This window comes from Pinus tabuliformis, chromosome 6 (assembly GCF_031772625.1).
Source record: "Pinus tabuliformis cultivar Carrire ecotype Pingquan chromosome 6, CPIR1, whole genome shotgun sequence".
Lineage (NCBI taxonomy): Eukaryota > Viridiplantae > Streptophyta > Pinopsida > Pinales > Pinaceae > Pinus > Pinus tabuliformis.
In genome coordinates, this window is record NC_142292.1 from 1087195416 (window position 1) to 1087205319 (window position 9904).

At 36.5% G+C, this 9904-nt stretch overlaps 1 protein-coding gene across 2 annotated transcripts; it reads left to right on the plus strand.

The window, feature by feature from the left end:
* Positions 1-3405: 3405 nt before the first annotated feature.
* On the plus strand, positions 3406-7036 carry LOC149262698 (uncharacterized). Of its 2 annotated transcripts, none has more exons than XM_089425067.1 (6): positions 3406-4798; positions 4893-4952; positions 5063-5383; positions 5528-5604; positions 6221-6336; positions 6678-7036. In XM_089425067.1, exons 1-6 carry the CDS (start codon positions 4783-4785, stop codon positions 6838-6840), a joined length of 753 nt encoding a protein of 250 aa, XP_089281193.1. In that variant the 5' UTR covers positions 3406-4782; the 3' UTR covers positions 6841-7036. The 2 variants fall into 2 exon arrangements, with proteins under 2 accessions (XP_089281193.1, XP_089281187.1); XM_089425061.1 differs by having other exon boundaries at positions 3463-4798; positions 5510-5604.
* Positions 7037-9904: the final 2868 nt, after the last annotated feature.

Consider the following 9904-nt stretch of genomic DNA (forward strand, 5'->3'; position numbering starts at 1 on the left):
TTGTTCTGATCTGACTTGTTTTTTGCACACCAATAAAAATGAGTAGAAAAAAAAGTCTGACAGTGGTTAACACTATCTTACAAAGTTTAGTCAGCTAATGTAAAAAAGTGTGATTTTCTTACCTGCTCATACTCCTGTTTTTTTAGAGCCTTCAATGTTTCACAGGCTTCTTGCCGAACAGAATCTGGATCATTCCATTCATCTTGCAATTGCCTCACATCAGAGTTCAAGTCACCAAATTCTTTCTCAACGGCCTGCACATTCTTTTCTGCTTGAAAAGCCTGCTTTTTCAGGGAATCCAATTCCTGACCCAGAAGTTGCACAAAGATAGAAAACAAGTTATAGGTACTTTAAGAATTGAAGAAACCAAAGGTGATTAATCTTCAATGAATTACCTTACTACGTTCTTGAATTTTATCAATGTGATCAAATGCCTCTTGAAGCTCAGAATGAGATCCTGTAATTGCACATAGTTGATCCTAATTAAGCTTCATCACTTTCATCTCACGCAGCAATTGTTTGTCTTCCCGTAAAGGCATGCTCTCATGTTCAATTCTATATTGCATCTGGTATATCTATTTACAAAAATTAACATGTTCATTATGAACAACCAATAACTTAGTAACACACATGCTTTAAATGCAATCCTTGCGATATGAGTATACCTTTTCATCAAATTCTTCTACAGACGTTGCATTCTTAACTCTGTTCAAGGTCAACCGCACTGGTTCCATCTCTTCTCGTTTGGACTTGATTGCCTCACGAAATGCCCTCTCTTCCTGCCTTGCAACTCTCAACCTCTCTATCATTTGTTCTTTGTTGGACTACACAAAAGCGCATATGAAATATAGCAGAGTAAGAAGTCGAAACAATTTTCAAAAGACTATGTATTAGATGCTCAAAACAGCAAAGAATATTCAATTAAAAGACTTGCGAAGATATATAAGCATGTTACCCGCTTCATCTGTATGGCTGCTTTGATGAAGTCCCTGATTTGGGTTTTCTCATCCAAATGCAGCTGCGCAAGTCGAATTTGAGTTCTAATTTTGTTGTCCAAGTGCCTTGGTATTTTCACTAAGCACGGGAGCTTCTTCTTAGTGACCTCTGCTTCAAGCTTTTGCTCATTCTCTGAAACAGGAGTAAACAGACCATTTGAACCAGCAAGAACACCTGTAGATACCAAATCAGAGGCACTAACAGCAACACCCTCTTGCATGTTTGGTTGCACTGTGTGATTGTAGCCTCCAGAATTTTTATCTACCACGTCAGAAGACCCACCAATGTTAGACACATTGCAGTCACTTGACTCTGGATCAGATATTTCATCTTTCCCATGATGCACCTCGTCAACCTGTTGTCCATCCATGTCTTCAGTGAGAATACCATTATCCTCATTATCTAAACACCTTGATTCAAGCTCATTGTCATCATTTAAATGAAAACGAGGTTCCAGCTCACTGTCCCCATTTGGAGGATAATGGAAAACTTGTTGGATGTGGTAAGACTTGACATCAATGAGTTAGGAAATATCAAGCCAGGCAGTAGCCCTGGTGTATATTTTTCCTGATAAAACTGGATAACACTAGAGGATTTGCATTGATATACATACTTAAGGTCTGTGTAACAGCAGACCTTAACTGGCCAAAACCAGTGCCTGATTATATTTTTTGGGTGGTGATAGGATGGGGCAGTGGACACAAGTTGCTTTAGTGACTATCAAGGAGCCCTATGCTTTAGAAACTGCTATCCTTCTTAGTGTAAGTATGATTTTCTTAGTTTATCAGTGTTTGCAATTGTAAGGTTTAAAGGGTAAATTCTCTGCTGTGATTTTGTTACAAGTGGATTTTGGTTGGGATTTGAATTTGCTATAAAGAGATGGAATTCAAGATGTAACTTTACTGATAGTCACATTCAGATTGACATGGCATTCTGAATATAGTTTTGGTTTTCTGGTAAAAATACAAAAAGTGAAAAAAATTGTAGGTTTCTGATGTTTTTGGCGTTTTTGAACCAGGGAGCAACAATCCTAAATCAGGAGGTGTATATAGTGCCATGGGGAGGATTAGAGGAGGTAGTTAATCAATGGGAAAAGCAAATGATAAAATTTCATGAAGAGGGCAACGCATTAGGAGTATTTTCATTTACTTATTTTTACTCTTTTATATTTTTTATTTATTTTTATATGTGGAGGAACAATGTTCAAATAAATTTAAGAAGAAATTTGTTTCCTCAAAATAGCATTAATACTACACTTAGATCTAGACCTTGCTTACCCTGTCATAGTCGTTCTTGTATCAAATCAATTTTATGGTCTCTGTATATGTGTTTAAATGTCTGATCTTTCAAATCTTGATATCGGTTGGTTAGAACTGGGAGAAATACATTGAATATATAACCTGATTTCAATAGGTAAAAGAACACCACAAAAGTTACACCGCTGTCGTGAAGGGATTACAATGGCTTCTCAAAAGCCCGAGGCACCCTCTTAGTAGATTCACTCTACTCATTCTAGCTATATATAAGCCTAACTACAATGCTCTCCCAACTTGACTTGACAAGAAAGGAAACAGAAATTACAAAAATATCTCTCTGTCCAAGGAATCATTTGCCAATATAACAAATAATCGTTCCTCAAGAGATGTTCCCCACTTAGCATGTGAATCTCCCATCATAAATGGCTCATAATGTGGGAGGTATCGGTCACAACTTTCATATAATATGCCATAAACTTACATTGTTCAGAAATAGAAGGTGCGAAGCATCTATATGGAAGGAATTTTCATAGATCTATAAGTCGTCCTGCAAATCTTCAAAACTCATCTGCCCCTATTTTAGGAGAACAACTCAGAGCAACCAAACACTGAGATTTTGTCTTCACAAGGAAGGTGTTCTCTACCAAGCCTAGCTTCTCTCTCGGAATCTTAACATCCCCTTTGCAAAGGGTTTCATTAGAATGACAACAACCCACATTTAAAGCATTTCTCCACCCCTCTCCTAATTAGAAATACAATTTTGGGTTCTCTACTAATTTTCTCCTTACCCATTTAATCCAACAATGGACATAGAGCATGTATATTTATACCTGTGTGTTGGAAATACCATTTTATACTTTAATGTTTATTATTTTTGTTTTATTACTATTACTTGAATTTCTTCTTAACAAGTGGTTGTGTTTCTTTCGATTTTAGTGAAAGTATGGGCTCCAATGTTGGCTCTCTTATTATGGAGTATAATTCATCTTTGAGAATTTTTCAATTATTAAATTAGGTTAGTCAATTGCTTAAAATATTAAATTTCTTTCAAAAAGTTTTTGTTACTTTATAGGTTAGACACTGGCTTGAAATATGAAACTTATTCCAAAATGTTTTTGTTACTTTATAGATAAGGCGTAGATTTCTTGGCTCTATGATGAAAATAATGAAGGGAAAATACATGTTAATCTGTTACTTGTGCTCTTTGACTGAAAAATACACGGTGAGAGAAAAATGCATATTATGCTAATTGAGGAATGTTTTTCGCTTGTATAGTATTGAATTTAACACACTAACACTTTACAACAATGAACTAACAATATGCATGATGAAAATAGCAATATGGAAGATTTATCTACATAATGAAAAAGGCAATATGGTAGATTCCAATCACGTTCCAAGGCATTTTGTAAAATGTGGATGTGACAAAAGGTTGTTGTGGAAGGTGTTGTTTGTATATGGGAAATTTCTTGGTCATTGTGTATAATCCTAATGTTGATAGATATGTCTACTAAGTGGTTCCAATTAATGGGGCATTGATTTGAGCGTTCAATATATCTTTATTCTTTATCAAAGTATTCTTTTGTTGTATTTGTGTTCTTCAATTTATACCTTATAACGTTTCCTTTGCAACATTTGCTGTAAATGCTAGTTTTAAAAACAATTAACCTTTAAAAAAGGTTCGGACACAAATTAAAAACCATTAATATTTAAAAAAGGACGAGAGACAAATGATTCGAAGGAGTTGGTTTACCATTTACGATTATATTATGTCGATTGGATGCAAATAAATAGAGTACCTAAATGTGATGTAGTTGTCAAAAGGGAGACGCTGCTAAAAATATGAAAATTTTAATGTACCTTACCAAGTAACAACTACCAATTTCAATAAAATACAAGTTGGTGACTTCGAAATTTTAAAGTAATACGGGGAATCGCGTGGAATAGAAAGGGGCATTGTCAACTCTGCAATACACCGCCGGAAACGATGACCGCCAAATCCAAACTTATGTAAAGGACAAGGTTATAACCCTTACCAGGCTTCATTCGTGGGCACATGGGTTTGCGGGTAATTATAATGGATGCCAACACGCGTGCACAAGGAAATCCCCTGTGGCGGCGTGGCCACGCATATGCGGAAACTGTGAGGTAATATGCTTTTTTCCGCCTGTCAGTTACCTGCACGTTAGTACCCCTCATTATTTTATCCGAATCTTTGCGCTGGATCCGAATCAAAAAAGAAATACGTTCCAAGGATGTAGCACGTGTCGTACATTTGTATTTTAAATCATTGGTTGGCCTTGGAATTTTTGAGGCCTTGGAAAGACCAGAAAGAAACGTGCCATCCAAGATTTGGGAATTCTGAAATTGCTGGGCAGAACCCATCACATAAAGAACTTTCAACTAAGAAACGTGCCATCCAAGTTTTGGGAATTCTGAAATTGCTGGGCAGAACCCATCACATAAGGAACTTTCAACTACAATCTTTTTGTTTCAATCTACGAAGTCGGTAGTGTGGTTGAGAGGAAATATGGAGACAGGACCTGGTACGTTTTTTTACCTTGCATGTTTCTGTTTTAAGTCTGTCATGTGAAATTAATGGGTTGCAGCAATAATAAACTCGTTCCATTTGATTTTTAGCATCAAACAGCATCGCCAATCAGGCACACGGGAATTCAAGGAACGAGAGATCTGGAAAAGGTTTGTGTGGTTTTTATGGAATCTGTTGGTGTTCAATTACAGGTCTGTTTCATGATTGTGGATTCATTGATTGATATATTATAGCTGGGTTGGGCTTGCAATTCAAGCAGGGCGTAGACGAAGGGCTGCAGCCGAACAGAGACGAATTGAACAAGAAAGGTGGGGGAGATGGCTTACTACTCCTAATCATGATGTAGCCGAAGATGAAGATGAGGAGAATGCAGAAGTTTATACGAGCTTGCAGGCTCCCACAAGATCTGTCAGAAGGCGTAACCGTCGAAGGAATAACCGGCAAAATGCCGCCCATCTTGATCAATTACAATTGGAGGTCGACGACTACATTGACGACAATCTGCATTCGTCCAGCTTCAATGCAGAAGAACGTTCTTGGGGTTCTAATTCTGACCATTACGAGATTGAAATTGCTCTGGGTGAGTTTACTTTGCATGTGCCGAAAACAACTGAAGCCTCTTTTTATTTGTGGTTCTTAATATATCTCTCAGCTTTTATATTTGAGGATTTATATATTAAATTCTGATACACCTGAACAATTTCAGCTGTTTCACTCTCATTAGCCCAATCCGCTGATGGAAGTTCAGATCATAATATGAATCACAGTGGACAGGAGTATGGCTCGGATCTGTCATATGAGGTATGACCTTTTATGACCAAGCTATGTTGATGTTTTGTCTTTTTTAACTTTTTATTTATAAGAAATCCAAAGGATGCTGCTCCACGGTGTGGATGGCAGCCCTGCATTCTCACCCTGATGAATTTATTCTTAGTAATAATCTGTCCTAATAGATTAGTATGTTTCACCTGAAAGGAATCCAGCCCTACAGAATATCAGTCAGTCATAAACTAGTATCCCTTATCCAAGAGGATTCTTTCTTTCCTCATGAAATGATCCTCTATCCCAAGAGGATTCCAACACAGAACTAGCCTGGACATTTGGCTATAACCTATTGAGCTAACCTGTTAGGCTAATCAGGATGATGTTTTCTACATTCTTTATGGTTCATTATAGGCACTTTAATATGCCATGTTGTAGCCATATATTTTTGGGACTGGAAAAGGAGACCTATGAAGTCAGTGAAAGATGTGAAGTAATGGATTTCGGAATTCTGCCTATTCAACTAGATTGCAATAAAAGTGTAAATATGGATAATTAATGCGTCAGAAAATGGATGGATATATATGATAGGAGATGGGGAATATACAAAACTCTAAGCAGATGTAATCTGATTATTATTTTGTTGATGTGACAGAGTCTCGCACAGCTGGAAAATGTAATGTGCGTTGCTTCAGCAGTTGTTGTAAACTTGTTATCAGTGAATGCATTTGTGGGAAATAAAGCTTCGCATGAATTGGTCGAACCAGCCGAGTAAGTTTCATTGTTGTTTTCTATGGTATGAATCATGATTATTGTCTTGAAATTTTCCCCATAAAGCCTAATAGATAGGAATTAAATGTATAAATTGGCTAGTGCTACCACATGTAGGAAAAACACAAGAACCAAGATTGACATTGAATTTAGGTGAAAGCAGATGATACAAGTGACATTTTAATTTGGAACTCTTTGAACTCTCATACTCACACCATGGGTGATGGTTGTTTTCTTGTTTTCTAGTCAATATTGTGTTTTCTTAGTCAATATTGTGCAAATTTTCTTTTTCACCTGTTAATTACCAATTGGCAATAACCGTTTTGGTGTTCTTTGTGCAGAGTATGCGCCATATGCCAATGTGAGTATGAATGTGGGGATACAATCATGTCATTGCCTTGTGCCCATTCTTTCCATCACCTGTGTGGGTCAGAATGGCTTCTCAAGTACTCAAAGCTATGTCCTATTTGTAAGCTGGATGTTGTTGAGAAACATGAAGGCTGATGATTGGAATTAGTTGCTCAAAATTGTAGCCGAAACTGTATAATAAATAAATTGGTGAATCTGTCCATAACTCAACCATCTTTACCTGTAAATATCATTCATTCATTGTGGCAAGCTTCATATTTTCTGAACACAGGAAATATTGTAAATTGTTGGTCACAAATTCAATAACGAACTACTGCTGGATTTGTATTTATGAAGTTCAAGCAATCTGGAATGCTGTTAGAACATTGGCTTGTATGGCCATTATTGTTTTAAGATCTATGGAAAGTCCAAAAACTTTTACAGAAATAATGCTGCGTGGTTGTGTCAGAAAAGAACATGAATAAATTTCAAACTGTTGGCAATGACATCCATTATTGTTCGTGTCCAATGGACAACAAAGATGTTTGGTTTAAAGTGAAGGTCTATTGCATGTTAATCCATTTGAGGGGAAAATGGTTGCCAAAAACATCAGTTTAAATAATAAATAGTTAATTGGTCATTATTCCATTAAACGAAAAAATGGATTGAAAAAATGGATTGGTTTGTTAGGACAGTGGTTATTATACGGATATTTAATGTCTTTTACTCAACTGAAGATGACAAGAAATCCCCTGCCTGGTTATGGGAAACTTTGGTCGGTAGGGAGAGTGATTATTAAACACATATTACATATATTTCACTCAATTGAAGACGACAAGAAATTCCTTGCACTGTGATAGAAAACTTTCTATCCTACATTAGATAGAGTTGAAAGATGACAGGAAATTCCCTGTCCTGTTATCGAACACTATGGAGCGCTTTGGTTGATGGGAACAATGGGTTACTAAATCCATATTACTTATTTTCAGCCAATTGAAGATAACAAGAAATTCCTTGCCTTGTTATGGAAAACTTTGCTTCCCACATTAGGAAGAGTTTGAAGTTGACAAGAAATGCCCTGCCTTGTTATGGAAAACATTATCGTCTCTATTAGGAAGAGTTTAAACAAGTAACTGATGTCGCTGACCGAATCCAAAATAGTATTTTGGCTGTAAAACTAATGAATCACACGTTAATCAGATTTTACACGTGGATTTCGCACTGAAGGTCCCACTTACTTGACCAATCTGGTCCCATTTTGACTTTTTTACTTTCTGAGCACTTTGGTCTTCACCGTTGATCTCGTTTACCCAAATCCAACGGATATCATGCAATATCGCGTGATAACTAGCATGATAGATAGCAAGTCGAGAGATAAGTGGTTTCTTCATACTACGTGTCACTACATCGCGTGATAACTAACATGATAGATAGCAAGTCGAGAGATAAGTGGTTTCTTCATACTACGTGTCACTACCTTCGGTTAATCGCGTGAATTTGGAAAATACCATTTACCATTTTTTTTCCACTCAAGATACCATTTACTGTTTTGGAATAATGCCCACGTTCCTTTATAATGAAAGATAAATGGAAGAATAATACCCGCGGAAGGTCTTGAAATAGAACCCTTAATGCTATTTAACTGATATTTTCAGTAAAACACATAAATGGAAGAATAATACCCGGGGAGGGTCTAGAACACGGATACGCAGATTACAAAGGAAATTCTGCACCAGTAACAACACATACACATCACACTTAGATCAATTATTCAAGCAAATAGGAATTACCAAGTCTTTCCCTCTCGGTTCGATTACATCAATTTGTCTGACCTCTGTTTTTTCCACTCTCAAACCCTATCTCTTTTTTTGCTCTCGCTCCCTCTCTTTTTTTCTATCATTACATTTTTTCCTCTTTAATGGATCAAATCCTATTCTAACTGCATTGACAACTCAATCTCTATTTTTATCAGTTCAACAATTAAATCCCTATTCTCAAGCTTTGATACACACCTATCCTAACAACTCATCGCCTATTCTAAAAATAATATAATGTTTTAATTATTACCATAATTTAAGGAAAAAATAATTTCAAGAGATCCAATCCTCTCTACTAAAATTTGATTTGACCACTTAGGTCAATGAAATTCATTTCATGTTAGTGACAACATGTGAACATACAATCACATTGTTGGCTAAGTCTGGATGCTCCTGCATCAAACTCCCGGGCAAGAAAATAATCATTCATCAAACTTTTAGGATTTACTCCATACTTCTATAATTCTGTAGTTGTTACCCAACTGGCATCCTCCATTGGCTGTCCCTTCCATTTGACTAGATACTGAAAATAAACCTGTCCTCTAGTTCTTTTGGATACTCTTTTCTTCACAACATCTTCCACCTCTTTCTTGATTGTCTTTGGCATTTGTTCTTCCCAATTTAAAGTCTGAACTTCATCTACTACATGTTCATCCTGTAGCTCTGACTTTGTCTCTTTGTATGGATACAAATCTGCAACATTGAAGATAGGGGATATTCCAACCCCTTCTGGCAATTCAATTTCATAAGCATTGGTTGAAAACTTTCTCACAATTCTGCATGGCCCTATCTTTTTCATCTTTAATTTATTATAAGTCCTAACAGGAAACCTTCCTTTCCTCAAGTACACCATCACTAGATCACCCACTTGAAATTATTTTTCTCTCCTCTTCGTATCAACTCTCTGTTTATATTTTCCACTGCTTTCCTGCAATCTATCTTTGACATCTTTCTGTAGTCTCTGCATCTACTCTGCAAACTCTTCAGCTTTTTCACTTCTTGTCTCCTGTTTGCCCAAATTTCTGAGCTCATACACACCTCTTGGATTCATCCCAAAAACAATCTGGAATGGACTGATCCCAGTTCTCCGATTTGGAGTATCATTATAAGCAAACTCAGCCTGAGCAAGTGTTAAATCCCATTGCTTAGGATTTTTATACACTAAACTCCTCAAGATGTCTCCCAGGCCTCTGTTTACCACTTTGGTTTGCCCATCTGTTTGAGGGTGATATGTTGAACTTAAACTAAGGTTGGCACCTAGTTTCTTCCAAAGAGTTCTCCAGAAATATCCAACAAACTTTGTATCCCTATCAAACACAATACTTATAGGCAATCCATGTAACCTTACAATTTTTGAAAAAAAATAGATTAGCAATATGTGTTTCATCACTAGTCTTTTTGCA

Bases quoted from the DNA above. Each gene is read 5' to 3' on its own strand.
- LOC149262698 (XM_089425061.1), top strand. The intron at 5,384-5,509 runs GTGAGTTTACTT...GAACAATTTCAG, and splicing joins CGAGATTGAAATTGCTCTGG to CTGTTTCACTCTCATTAGCC. The intron at 5,605-6,220 runs GTATGACCTTTT...TTGATGTGACAG, and splicing joins GCTCGGATCTGTCATATGAG to AGTCTCGCACAGCTGGAAAA.